This window comes from Lemur catta, chromosome 3 (genome assembly GCF_020740605.2).
Source record: "Lemur catta isolate mLemCat1 chromosome 3, mLemCat1.pri, whole genome shotgun sequence".
NCBI lineage: Eukaryota > Metazoa > Chordata > Mammalia > Primates > Lemuridae > Lemur > Lemur catta.
The window spans coordinates 119,754,949-119,769,625 of record NC_059130.1 but is presented as its reverse complement, the minus strand read 5'-3'; the positions used below and the strand labels follow the sequence as shown (position 1 = coordinate 119,769,625).

The 14,677-nt window shown below is 41.1% G+C and overlaps 1 protein-coding gene across 2 annotated transcripts in view; it reads left to right on the top strand.

Annotated features, from left to right (window-relative positions):
* The window catches only part of KIF1B (kinesin family member 1B), a 132,971-nt gene that overhangs the window by 101,258 nt on the left and 17,036 nt on the right, over nucleotides 1–14,677 (top strand). For both annotated transcript variants that reach the window (XM_045546169.1, XM_045546171.1), the window contains 4 exons: nucleotides 2,852–2,960; nucleotides 4,333–4,399; nucleotides 5,606–5,690; nucleotides 7,703–7,808. In XM_045546169.1, coding sequence (XP_045402125.1) covers nucleotides 2,852–2,960; nucleotides 4,333–4,399; nucleotides 5,606–5,690; nucleotides 7,703–7,808 — 367 coding nt within the window. The remainder of the gene's footprint in view (nucleotides 1–2,851; nucleotides 2,961–4,332; nucleotides 4,400–5,605; nucleotides 5,691–7,702; nucleotides 7,809–14,677) is intronic.

Here is a 14,677-nt window from a genome sequence, read left to right as displayed (position 1 = left end):
AATTATCTTATATTGATTTTTGTTTATTTTCATCCTTTTTCCTCACTGCCCACTTGCCAAATTCCCACTCCACCCTGTGCTCATTCTCCACCCTCTGTACTCCTCATCTCCATCTGCCTTCAGACCATGAGAGAAAGATTGAGCTGATTCGGTTTCTCGCATCTGGCTATGTGAATGTGCATGTGTTGAACACATTTTCAGAGCACGCCAGGGTGCTTGCATCTTCTGCTATTGCCACCTTCCAGGATGAGGCTGACCCATTGCCGCCTTTTCTCTTTCTGCCAGTTCCCAGCTGCAAGAGCGAGAGGGTACCCAAACGAGATGGTTAGTAGCTAAATTAGCTCTTCCTTAGATGTAGAACCAACCTTGGCTTGTCCTGAAGCCTGGCTTTCTGTGTATGAAACACCAGCGTTTCTGTTTGCTACTCTGACAGTAGATTTGAGCATGTTGACAAGATCATATCACATTTCTTTCAGAGAGATTTTAGGAAGCACCTTCTCTTCTTGTGCCTCTCTCACATCACTGTAAGGGTGAGGGATTCCTTACATTTGTTTGGATTCTTTGCATTAGTGTTTTTAATTTTGAATATATTTACTAGTAATTGGTTTTCATACTTGTGGTTTTACTTTCTGACCCTTGGATGACTGACTGCCGGATCAGTAACCCTATTTTCTTCCTGACTAGCATCACCAACTCGTGGAATTCAGCTGGGATGAGTACTGCTGATAGGCTACACATTGGGATAGTGCTGTACGATTCAGAAAGCCCCTTTATATATTTTATGTTAGTGGATCTTCATACCTTTTCAAGATAGCTGGCTAAATATCATGATCCACATTTTATAAATGAGGAGACAGATTCACAGAGGGTAAGCAATTTAACTAAAGTTGTATGGCATCAGTTAAGAATATGGAATTTCGGCCTGTAATCCTAGCACTTTGGGAAGCCAAGGTGGGAGGATTGCTTGAGGCCAGGAATTCAAGACCAGCCTGAGCAAGAGTGAGACCCCGTCTCTACAAAAAATAGAAAAATTAGCCAGGTTAGTGGCAGTGCCTGTAGTCCCAGTCACTCAAGAGGCTGAGGCAGGAGGATCGCTTGAGCCCAGGAGTTTGAGGTTGCTGTGAGCTATGGTGAAACCACTGCACTCAAGCCTGGATGACAGGCTGGGCACAGTGGTTCACACCTGTAATCCTAGCACTCTGGGAGGCTGAAGCAGGTGGATTGTTTGAGCTTAGGAGTTCAAGACCAGCCTGAGCAAGAGCGAGACCCTGTCTCTACTAAAAAAACAGAAAGAAATTATATGAACAACTAAAAAAATATATATAGAAAAAATTAGCCAGGCATGGTGGTGCATGCCTGTAGTCCCAGCTACTTGGGAGGCTGAGGCAGGAGGATTGCTTGAGCCCAGGAGTTTTTGAGATTGCTGTGAGCTAGGCTGACGCCATGGTACTCTAGCCTAGGCAACAGAATGAGACTCTGTCTCAAAAAAAAAAAAAAAAAAGGCCGGGCGCGGTGGCTCACACCTGTAATCCTAGCCCTCTGGGAGGCCGAGGGGGGTGGATCGCTCGAGGTCAGGAGTTCGAGACTAGCCTGAGCAAGACCCCGTCTCTACTAAAAATAGAAATAAAAATTATCTGGACAACTAAAAAATATATATAGAAAAAATTAGCCGGGCATGGTGGCGCATGCCTGTAGTCCCAGCTACTCGGGAGGCTGAGGCAGAAGGATTGCTTAAGCCCAGGAGTTTGAGATTGCTGTGAGCTAGGCTGATGCCACGGCACTCACTCTAGCCCGGGCAACAAAGTGAGACTCTGTCTCAAAAAAAAAGCCTGGGTGACAGAGCGAGGCCCTGACTCAAAAAACAAAAGAGTATGAATTTAAATTTGAAGAAAACGTGTAACATAAGATGATTTTCAGAATCTTGTATTTACAAATTAGACCAGTGGTTCCCAAATTTGTCTGCGCATTGGAATCACCTGGGGAACTTTGGGATGAAGGACTGTTTTACTCCTAGAGATTGTGATTTAGTTGATCTAGGATGTGGCCGGGGCTTTGCCATCTCTAAGATCCCTGGGTGAGACTTATGTGCAGGGAGGTTTGGGAACCACTGGGATGGAGGGTGGGGCTTTATTCTGCCGCACCGGCTTTGAGTGAGCTGCTGGGCTGTGCAAGGCCTTCCAAGCACTGACTCTCCCACTGAGTTATGATGCTCTGCCTGCCAGCCACAGAGGTGATGATTTTTTTTTTTTTTTTTTTTTTTCTGAGACAAAGTCTCACTTTGTTGCCCAGGCCAGAGTGCCATCGTGTCAGCCTAGCTCACGGCAACCTCCAACTCCTGGGCTCAAGTGATCTTCCTGCCTCAGCCTCCCAAATAGCTGGGACTACAGGCTTGTGCCACCATGCCTGGCTAATTTTTTCTGTGTTTTAGTAGTGATGAGGTCTCGCTCTTGCTGAGGCTGGTCTCGAACTCCTGACCTCAAGTGATCCTTCAGCCTTGGCCTACCAGAGTGAGTGCTAGTATTACAGGCATGAGCCATGACACCTTGCTGAGAGGAAAGGTTTTTAAAAATGGTTTTGTGAGCATATTTGTTCTGCACAATATCTGTTTGCTCATCTTTGGAGATAGTTTGTCGAGAGAGAAGACATTGACTCTCCATTTTCCTTGTTTTCTGAACTTAGATTTACTAACATATTTGATGTTGAAGTTTTTCTGGTCTTCTCCATTGAAATCTATCTTGTAACTCTTGCTGCCTTTCCCAAGCGTGTCCTTGAAGACTGGCATTAGAGAAGCTTATACTTTTGCTGAATAGACTTAGACCAGATTTTGACATTTTCTAAAAACTTTTAAAAGTTCCAGCCACCAAGTTAAACACCATGAGCAAAACCAGCCTTGGCCAGAGCATGAGCAAGTATGACCTCCTGGTTTGGTTTGAGATCAGTGAATTGGAGCCTACGGGAGAGTAAGTCCAACTTTCTCAATTTTTAAATAAGGCAAAGTTATTCAAAATTAGGAAATGTAATTTTAATTCTCTCTTGTATTTGGGTTTATGAATCTTGCCACTGTCAAATTCCAGTTTTTAGTTGAATTTTAATAGTCTTGGTATTTTTCTTTGAATCATATGTTTGTCAGAGAACTGACTATTCAGTATAATAATTTGCCTTCTTATTAGCAACAGCAAGATCATGGAAACGGGCAGTTTGTTATGAGGGAAGACCACCTACAGAGTGGGTTTGATCAGTAGCAAAACCAAGAGAACATATTGCACAGAATATGATCAAGACTTCTGTGACTAATCTTAATGAAGGGGGATTAGGGGCAAAGTGTTTCCCTAGACCAGGGTTTCTCAACCTCAGCACTATTTTGGGCCAGGTATTTCTCTGTTATGGGGGGCTGTCCCGTGTATCACAGGCTACTTTGCAGCATCCCTGCCCTCTATCCACAAGAGGCCAGGAGCACCTCCCCTCTAGTTGTGACAGCCAAAAATGTCTCTAGACACTGCCGAATGCCCCCCAGGGGGCAAAATCACCCCCAATTAAGAACCACTGTCCTAGATCAAAATGATCAACATCAGTTTACTTTTTCTCCATGAACTGTGTTAGAGGAAGTAATGAATGTAATTATTGTTTTTGGTTGTCTCTAAAATGCTTTTGGAAAAACACAAAAGAGATCTTATTCCTAAAACAGAGGCAATGGGTTCTATCAATTAATGTAAAAGGTAGGAGGTAAATGTTATCCTAGTGTTCCTCTGTGTATAATGCTAAGAACCACCATCGTGGTCATCACCATGAAACATTTATTAAGTGCTACTATGTGTAGGTCACTGTGTTAAGTATGTCTATGTGGATCCTATATGTAGTTGTCAGTACTTAACATTGTTTTGAGGAATTTGACTTTCCATAGATAGATCTATAATGTGATTCAAACTTGTATTATGGGGGAGATGTAGTTAGAGTGATGGTTTCTACTGAATTAATTGCTTTCTGAGTTTTAAAAAAACTATCTGGAATCTGAAATTATCTGTTTCTTATTTCCTATCAATTGCCTTTGCACTTATACTTTATTTATTGAATACTTGTTACGCAAGGGGCCAGGATGAAACCAAAAGATGTTGCTGTCCTTTGAGTACTTCAGTCTAGTAAGGATGATGAGACATAGATATGGGGAAAGGATTAGTAAATGCAAATGACTGAATGGCTAAATGCCAAAATGGATAAGAAAGATGTGGTATCAGAGTTTAGAAAAACAAGGCCCACCAGGGCCTACAGCAACCAGGGAAGACCTTGCAGATGAAGTAGCATTTACTTCTTTCTTTTGCATTTCTATTTTTATAGGTATATCCCAGCTGTGGTTGACCATACAGCAGGCTTGCCCTGCCAGGGGACATTTTTGCTTCACCAGGTACTAATGAGGAAGCAAAATAGACCTAGGAGAGAACACCACAAAGAGTTTTAGAATAAGAAACATAACTTTCATTTTTTCTGCTTTTCACTACTGTTTTGGGGTGATGGGGAAATTGTCTTATTGTGCTGTCCTTTTTTTTTTCTTTTTTTGTGTATTTATTTTTTAATGGTTCTTCCTCAAACCTTGGCTTATATCTACCTTTGCTTTTATGTATACATATATTTTAGAATAGCTATTTTGAAAAAGAGTTTATTTTATTCAATCACTATGGTCTGTACAGCTCCCATGTTATTTTTTTACAGTTTCCCTTTCATGATGTTTGGGAGCTCTATGCTTTCACAGCCAAAAGTTCTTAATGACGATAGAGGATGGAGGTTTCAGTGGACTAAAAATCTGATTATGAAATGTAGGTTCCTCTTTGGCAAACTTAGAGTAGATTTAGTCAGTACTCAAAAATGCTTATGACTCAGATGGGCATAGGAGCTGGGGAGCCCGTAACACTGGGACATATAATCTGGGCATCTGTTCTTTTTTTTTTTTTTTTTTTGAGACAGAGTCCTGCTCTGTTGCCCAGGATGGAGAACAGTGGCATGATCACAGCTCACTGTAACCTCTAACTCCAAGGCTCAAGTGATTCTCCTGCCTCAGCCATATTTTTTTTTTTTTTTTTTTTTGAGACACAATCTTACTCTGTTGCCCAGGCTAGAGTGCCGTGGTGTCAGCCTAGCTCACAGCAACCTCAAACTCCTGGGCTCGAGCAATCCTCCTGCCTCAGCCTCCCAAGTGGCTGGGACTATAGGCATGTGCCACCATGCCTGGCTAATTTTTTCTATATATTTTTAGTTGTCCAGCTAATTTCTTTCTATTTTCTTTTAGTAGAGATGGAGTCTCGCTCTTGCTCAGGCTGGTCTGGAACTCCTGAGCTCAAACAATCCATCTGCCTCGGCCTCCCAGAGTGCTAGGATTACAGGCGTGAGCCACCGCGCCCAGCCTCAGCCACATGTTCTTAAAATCATATCAGAACCTGGCTGTTCCTCAGTCCCTGACCCATTTCCCTTTGCTTTGAGTAACAGTGTGGACAGCATTTCCCCTCTTTTTCCATACCTCTCCTTCCTGCCCATCCCTGTACCATACAACCCAGAAAACAAACATGAGGAAACGATAGATTGCCCAGCTAAACTGCATCCCTGCTCCATTACCTAGGGCATCCAGCGAAGGATCACAGTGACCATTATCCATGAGAAGGGGAGTGAGCTCCACTGGAAAGATGTTCGAGAACTGGTGGTAGGTGAGTATGTTCCATCCGCTGAGGACGGAGCTGGGATTTTTAGAGATACGATTCTTCCCTGTTTGCTGCACAATGAATGTGTGGAAGATAGTACTGGAGAATGTAGAGGCCTTGAGTTTGACTCTACATACTCTTGTTTCTCAGCTCCATCATTAGTAAAACCACTAGTTTACTCAGTTACCATGGCTGTGATTCTGTACTGGAGGTTGTGAGAGGGCATAAAAGAAGCCTCTGCTCATTGTGAGCTTGTGGTTTAGTTGGGGAGACAACATATATATGTGTAAAATGGTTTGATGAATAAATACCAAAATGAAGACCAAATGAAGACAGGGAAAAGACCTGTGCTCGGAGTTAATAACAAAAGCAATACAGAGGACTGAATGGATTCAAGAGAAATTAGAGGGGTTTTGTTTGTTTGTTTTACAGACGTAAACATTTCGAGTAAGAGTCAGGAATATGTCTAATATGCAAGAGCTAGAAACCCATAGCTAGAGTGGAGAAATTAAACGAAGGCATTTTGGCTAAATAGTGTGAGCCTGAGGGTGACAGTAGTCTAAGGCAGGGGTTTGAGACCTTTTGTTGCTGTGATCTCTTTGGCAATGGTGAAGCTTTAGAATTAGCTTTTCAGATGTAGAAAATAAAGTACTTAACATTACAAAGGAAACTAACAATATTGAAATACAGTTGTCAAAATAAACAGATCTGTAATATAAGCTTTTCTTTATTGATGCATTAAATAACGAGATCTAGCAGTAGGTCTAATTACCATAATTTCAAAGTGCTGATGAATCAAAAAGATATTTTATGTTAGTGTGATATGAAAACATCTGTGGTTTCTACTGGGGACAGTTACAGGTACTGCTGATTCTCCTTTGGTTTATTCCTTCCTTCATAATTGAAGGAAATACCAATGCTCTGTTATAGGTTCGTGAAAATAAAGGTGTAATTTTTTCCCATCTAAGAGCTCACAGATGGCCTGAATTCTATCCACAGACCCTTTGTGTCTCTTGTGGACCAGATTAAGAACTGTTAGAAGGTTCCAACTTGCCAGTCAACTGCTAAAGAAGACATAAATTTGAATAAGAAAAATTTTCTAAAAGAATTTAAAAAATGAAAAAAAAAAAAGAAAGAAAGGAACCCTCAGAAGGGGGGGTTTTACTCTCTCCTCTCTGGGGCAGTGGTTTTCAGGCTTTCTCAAAATTCCTTTTTATGTAGAACACCGATATACGAAACAGAAGAGATGCTTTCTGACCAGAAAGAGTAAGGAAGAATGTGGAGACAGTGGTTACTAAGGCTTCTCTGAAGAACCCTGTGATTTATTTGTTTATTTTATTTAACGAATTCTTCTGTAGTGTTTATCTTGTGCCAAGTGTTTTTCTGAATGCTCTAAAAAGACTAACCTATTTAATCCTCATAATAATCATATATAAGGGAGGAATTGTTTCTCTCATTCCACAGATGAAGGAACTGAGGCTCAGAGGAGTTGAGCATTAGTGAGAGTTGGAACCTGGGCAGTCCGGCTCTGGGAACTGGGCTCCTAACCTCTATGCCATGCTGCATCCCCTACTGTCAATTTGAAAACAGAGTCTTGGGATTTTGAGCAAGAGAGCAGTATAATAAAGTTAGTGGCTTAAAAAGTTTATAATAGGTGAGTGCAAGATGGATTGGAACAGGGGAGATGTGAGCAGCAGGAAGACCAGTTAAATGTCTGTTGCGGGTTCTAGACTGGAGAGGAAGGTGGCCTTCGTGAGCAGGGTAGTGATATTGGAAAATAAAGTCGAGAAGAATATGAAAAACTCTTTGAACAAAGCATCAGTAAGGTTTCACAGTTGACTAAATGTGGGAAGTAAAGGGGAGACAGACCGTGGGGAAGAATGGAGGACCCTATAGGGAACCAAGTGACCCTTCCAGCACCTGAAGTTACACAAAGATCTGAAAATCTCTTTTTGCCTTAATGAATTTGTTTTGTTTCTAATGTGCTTATATTCTGGTTTTCTTATCCTTTCTTTTAGGCCGGATTAGGAATAAGCCTGAGGTGGATGAGGCTGCAGTTGATGCCATCCTCTCCTTAAATATTATTTCTGCCAAGTACCTGAAGTCTTCCCACAACTCCAGCAGGTGGGGCACCCTACGAACTGTGATGAGTCAGCCCCCGTGGGGGTTGATTTGTTCACCATTAGACTCCTTATGTGTTAATGACCCCTGGTTCAGACAAAGGACTAACTCCCTTCTCACTTCAAAAATCCCTATTTTTTCCCCTATCTACCCTGCTCTCCAAAAAGAAAGAATTGGAGATGTGATCAGTTACCCTTAGGCAATGGAAATGATCTATCCCATGTGGAGTTTGAGTAGATGTAACATACTGATAAAGAAAAATCAGGAAAAAAACCCAAAACAAAACATGCCATCCAAGGGTTTAAAAATACAAATTAATTATTGCTAAGACTAAGTGTTTCCCTATGAAATGGTTGCTGTGGAGAAAGGTTTCTCACTTCTAAGTATCATGGAAATGTGCCCTCCAAGGTATAATGAAGCCTCATGTTTTGTCTTTGCTGAGGCTCAATTATTCTCAGTATTTGCTTTTCACTTTCATTTATGCATAAAGTTGATAAATTAATATAAACTCTTATGGCCCAGATTGGCTTTTGTAAAATAACAGATTTTATTTTTATTTTAAATTCATTTATCTTAAAATTCCCTTTTATAATCAGGTGATGATAGCTGATGCATGAAGTGTATAGTGATTGTGCTTTCCCTGTCAGACTGGAACTAAACCAGCTGGGGTCCTCTTACCTCACCTGGGAAAGGAGTTCTGTCATTGTCTGGGAGACTCCATCTCTTCATCGCAGGCTGGGTGTCGGGAGCAGCTGCCTGTTCTGGTGGGCTGAGTACACGGCTTTGCATTGCAGCACTTCCCGTGCCTCCATCTGTTCACGTCTATCGTGGGAGGAGGGACGGGAAGAAAAAGACAATAGGCAGAAACAAAATAAAGAGCTTGGGCTGGGATTAATTTTTTTCTGTTGTTTTCGTGTATTAAATTTTACATAGGAAAGAGAAAAAAGGAACATACTTCTCTTTGCTTGCAGAGGCTGTGGAGAGAAAGGGAAGGAGTATGAGTGGGTGTGTATGTCTAGGGAGGTGGAGTGGCAGAGATAAAGAGGGGTGCTTTAACTATCCCCAGGCAAAATCACAGATAATACCATTTTTCTGGAGCGAGCAGTAACTCTATACAGCATTCTCTCTTCTGCCAAACATTTATGACCGGTGTTCAGCTGGCATTCACCACCACATTTTCTTTGTAACTATGGAAAATATGTATTAAATTTCCTCAGGGTACCAAGCAAAATACACAGAGAAAGATGGTGTTTGGTTGAAGTGCTGGTAGTGCTAAGTTTGCCTGCATTAGAGTTACCTTGGACAGTCGTTTGCTTTATGCCAGAAGCAGGTTAGGTGCTATAGGAAATGAATTTGACTTTATCAGAAGCAGCTTATCTCGTGTAATAGAAGCTTAAAGTTAGTTGATCAAAAAAGTTGGGACTGGGTGCGGTGGCTCACACTTGTAGTCCTAGCTTCCTGGGAGGCCAAGGCAGGAGGATAGCTGCAGCTCAGGGGTTCGGCACCAGCCTGAGCACAGTGAGACCCTGTCTCTATTTAAAAGAAAAAATTATAAAATAAAAAGTTGGCTGGGGGCAAGAAGCATAAGATATATACCTTAAACATTTTGTTTTGGCCCGGCGTGGTGGCTCATGCCTGTAATCCTAGCACTCTGGGAGGCCGAGGTGGGCAGATCGTTTGAGCTCAGGAGTTCAAGACCAGCCTGAGCAAGAGTGAGACCGCGTCTCTACTAAAAATAGAAAGAAATTATCTGGTCAACTAAAAATATATATAGAAAAAATTAGCTGGGCATGGTGGCACATGCCTGTAGTCCCAGCTACTCGGGAGGCTGAGGCAGGAGGATCGCTTGAACTCAGGAGTTTGAGGTTGCTGTGAGCTAGGCTGATGCCACGGCACTCTAGCCTGGACAACAGAGCGAGACCCTTTCTCCAAAAAAAAAAAAATTTTGTTTTAATTTAAACTATAAATGTATATTAATTTGTTTAGTTAGAAGGTCATTTATTGGAATTCTGATTGTCTTTCTTGCAAAACCACACCCATAATTCATTTTCTATGATTTTCAATTCGGTGAGGCAAGAGCAAGAAACCTATGAAGAAAATCTTAAGTCCAAAATCCTTTTAACTATTTATCATTTATTAAACATTTTATCGTTTAAACATTTTATCATTTTCCCCTTTCCTTTACATTTATCTCACCCAAACTTAATTTAACGGCTGTTTTTAAACAACTCACCACTATCAAATCTTTTGAAAACTTTCAACGACGTTTTTACAAAAACAAAAATTCTGTCTTCATATTTCATTTATTTGCTTAATATTTAAGTAAATTAGATAGTTATAGTAATAAGTACAACTGGCATAAACAGGTTTGGGACCAGATACTACTGACACTTGATAAGCACAGAACTCAACTCTTCGGAGCGAATAGTCTGGGTATACAAGACATCTCTCTAGTTTTAGAATGTTCAAGAAGTAGGCATCAGTCTTTATATTTTATATTTTGAGGATATAGAGAGCATAGATTAATATGGTAAATTGCTAAATTGAGTTTGGTTAAGAGAGCTTTTGTTCTGTTTGGCTAAGTTTTAATGTTTAAAATTGAACTTACAGAACTCCAATTTAGGTGTGTTATGTATGTATCTTAGAGGGCTTTTCTAATGTATTGATAGTTGAATCAAATTGAAGGACCATTATTTCTTTTCTTCCCAGTCCTACATTTATGTTAACAAACTGACTTGGTTGTCCTTTAACTCCACAGCAATTTCCTACCATTCCTAGTACTAAGTCACCACAGAAAGGAATAGCGATGGTGGTGGTCTCCACATTCTCTTCTATGTCCAGTGTTTTCCTTATTGAAAGTCTCAGGAGAGGGACTCATGTCACTTTAAGCCGTCTATCAAATTGTGTCCCGTCAGGTTCTAGGTTTGTTAATTGTCCACTTGAATTCACTTTGCTTATCAGCAAATTTGTCTTTTTTATGTATATTTTTCCTCTTCTCTTTCTCTCTCACTTTCTTTTGCTTTTTGTTTGCTGAACTAACAAAAGCCTTTTCTATGTTTTTACAGGCTCTTTCTTGATAAGGATATTCCTAGGTATTTTTGGTTTGCTTCTTTGCACATAGAGATTCTAGTTTATCAGAATGCTTTATGTCTTATGTTGCTTTGATTGCTATGTAGTGGTTTTGTCCCCTCTGTGTAAACCTAAGCTGTACCTAGGATAGAACAAGACCTTACTCTGTACCCTAAGACACTTCTCCTTTTTGCTGTAGGTTTTTCTGATGTGTGTACAGTTTTGCATATAGCTTCTTAAGTGATTTTTAGGCACTTTGGAAGGCCAAGGTGGGAGGATTGCTTAAGGCCAGGAGTTTAAGACCAGCCTGGGGAACACAGCAAGACCCCCATCTCTACAAAAAATTAAAAATTAGCTGGGCATAGTGGTACACACCTGGAGTCCCTGCTACTTGGGAAGCTGAAGTGAGAGCATTACTTGAGCCCAGGCACTCGCTGCAGTGAGGTATAATGACACCATTGCACTCCAGCCTGGACAACAGAGCAAGACCCTGTCTCAAAAAAAAAAAAAAAAAAAAGATCTTTAGAGTTCCAAATTATTTGCTCATTCTATTTACTGAACATCCATTTTATTCTTATGCCTCTTCAAGTTTTCCTCTAATACATTACAGAGTAGAATGTTTCTCCCTCGTTTCATATAGAATCTCAGGCTTTGTTTTCTATTCTTCTCTTTGTCTTCTCTCTGTCAGAAGCTTGAATGGTTTATTGCTCTGTTAAAACCTGGTCTGTTGCAGCCTTGCAAAACCATTCATTTTCTGTGTTTTGTCCTGTGCAGTAGTAGAGACTATTTGGTTATTTGGGTAGCCAAGTCTGTGAGAAATATTTTGTATTTTTTTTAAACATTTTTTTTTCCTGTCAGGGTTGCTTATCTTGCTTATCTATTTATTTGGAATAGAAAAATAAGTGGAAATAGAAAAAAATCCTGGTTTGGTAGCGAAGGAAGTTTTTTCCTCTCTTCATCTCATTTAGGGAAGAAAACTGAAGGAAATGATACATGACAATATAAACTAAAATGTTAAGATATATATACACACACACACACACATATATATTTGGCTGGCATTATAGGTATAGTGAGTTTATCTCTTAATCTGGACTCCGTTGAGTTCACGTTTCAGAGGTTCTCCTAAAGCACTCAGGAAGGTCCTTTAGGTATGACCATGATGTAAGAAGTTGGTTTTTAAATTGTTCACAATTAATAAATTTGAAGGAATATATCCTTCAAAGCAGTCACCTTGAAACCTGTGTCTCCTCTGATGCTGCTTTCATTCAGAACATCTCAAGAAAATGATTTGGAATTCTTTTCTAACCACCGTAGGAGCCACGCAGGAAAACATGTCTCAGAACTTAGGCCTGTTTCTAATTCTGAACTATCTTGCCAGCCAGCTCGATGGAATTGACATTTCTCCCCAGTCTAGGGTGTATTTGTTACAACCGCCTCTCAAGAATTGCCACCTTTGGGGGTTATACCAACAGAATGTGTTGCAGCAACTCCAAAGCAAAACAAAAAGAAGAAAGGTTTTTTTCCCCCAATCGATACAGGAAGATTTTAGTAGAGTCAGAATTTCGTTTATGTTAGCCAAGTTTCTGCCAGTGACATTTTCTCGTTAGGTTAAGTGAAAACTTAATTGGAAAACAGAAATGTGAAGAGTCTTTCTTAGACAAGTTCAAAACATTCACCCTGAGTTGAAAGAATAAATCATGAAACCTTAGTAGTGGCTAAGTTACGGTTTGGAACTTAATGAATCATGAATTGTAGGCAGCAGTAATAGAACTTTCTGTAAAATACAGCTGAGGTCATAAATACCCTCATTCTCAGAAGTGGGGGGTTATTTCACTTTAGCACAGGTGTATCCAGCCCCTGCCCGGGATACACCTGAATACATCGTTCTAGGTGCTTTGACAAAAACGGGCACACAACGGAAGAGCAGCTCTCAGGAGGGAAGAGTTTTCAAGTGGCTTCTTCTAAAGTAGTGGATGTTGTCACCTGGTATTAGCATTTGCCTTAAATCGAATGAAAATAAAGATTTGCTCTAAACAGAACTTTGTGAATGCAGGAAGGGTTTTCTGCTATGTCTACAGAGCCCCAGAGCCAAAGAAAGGAAAAGGCCATCATTTCTGTTGTTGTTTGGGTCACTTGGTGGCTTTGTCTTTGTCTTGTTAGTTGTCTCTATATTCCTTCAATGTCTTTGTAGAGAATTTTCTTGACCCATACTCACTGCCTCAAAAGTTAGACATTTGAGAGACTGTCAAGTATTTGCTGAAGACTTAGCTCTATAAGCAGCTACAAAGTGAAATGACCAGACCACACACACTGGCACTTGGAAGATGCGGCGTGATCATGGAGTTCACTTTCAGAAATGTATTGTTTTCTCTGTTGATGGTTTCTGGAGGAAAATACATGGGAATGTGTTTAGAGAGAGGATCTGCCCACTATTTGTCATAGGAAATCCAGAGGAGGCATCTGCCCTACACTTGTTCATGGGGTCTGAGTAGGGAAGCGTGGGGTAAAGTTTGGAGTTGCTCTGCAACACGACTATTGAACTAAGGTGCAACATTTCAGATGGGGCTTGCACAACTGGCAGGTTTAATTAGGGCTTATGGTATTTTACCAGTAGGAAAAAAATTATTAAAACGGCAAACCAGTTTGCGGGTATCTGTTAAGTTTCTAGTTGTTGTTTAAATTTAAGATTGATATTTCAAATGGTTTTTTTCTTTTAAGCTAACAAATGGTAGTTGGTTGGCTCTGGTGTTAAGAAATCATTTTCTTTCACTGAAATATCAACTAAGAATAACTGCTTCTTTTATTTAAAACAAGGCTCTCTGGGCTGGGCGCGGTGGCTCACGCCTGTAATCCTAGCCCTCTGGGAGGCCGAGGCGGGTGGATCGCGCAAGGTCAGGAGTTCGAGACCAGCCTGAGCGAGACCCCATCTCTACTAAAAATAGAAATAAAAATTATCTGGACAACTAAAAATATATATAGAAAAAATTAGCCGGGCATGGTGGCGCATGCCTGTAGTCCCAGCTACTCGGGAAGCTGAGGCAGTAGGATCGCTTAAGCCCAGGAGTTTGAAGTTGCTGTGAGCTAGGCTGATGCCACGGCACTCACTCTAGCCCGGGCAACAAAGTGAGACTCTGTCTCAAAAAAAAAAAAAAAAAAAAAAAAAAAACAAAGAAAAACAAGGCTCTCTGGCCAGGCTCAGTGGCCTGTTCTCCTAGCACTTTGGAAGACTGAGGCAGGAGGATCACTTGAGCCCAGGAATTTGAGACCAGCCCCAGCAATAGCGAGACCCCATCTCTATAAAAAATTTAAAAAGGCCAAGCGTGGTGGCTCATGCCTGCAATCCTAGCACTCTGGGAGGCCGAGGTAGGAGGATCGCTTGAGCTCAGGAGTTCGAGACTAGCCTGAGTAAGAGCAAGACCCCATCTCTACTAAAAATAGAAAAACTTAGCCAGGCATCATGGCAAGCACCTGTAGTCCCAACTACTCAGGAGGCTGAGGCAAGAGAATAGCATGAGCCCAGGAGTTTGAGGTTGCTGTGAGCTGAGCTGATGCCATGGCACTTTAGTCCGGGCAACAAAGCAAGATTCCGTCTCACACACACACACTCATATATAAATATATATGTGTGTGTGTGTGTGTGAGTGTGTGGGTGTGTAAAGAATAAGCTGGGTGTGGTGGTGTGTGCCTGTAGTCTCAGCTACTCTGGAGGCTGAGTCAGGAGGATCACTTGAGCTTAGGGGTTGGAGGTTGCAGTGAGCTATGATGATGCCACTGCACTCCAGCCCTGGCACCAGAGCGAG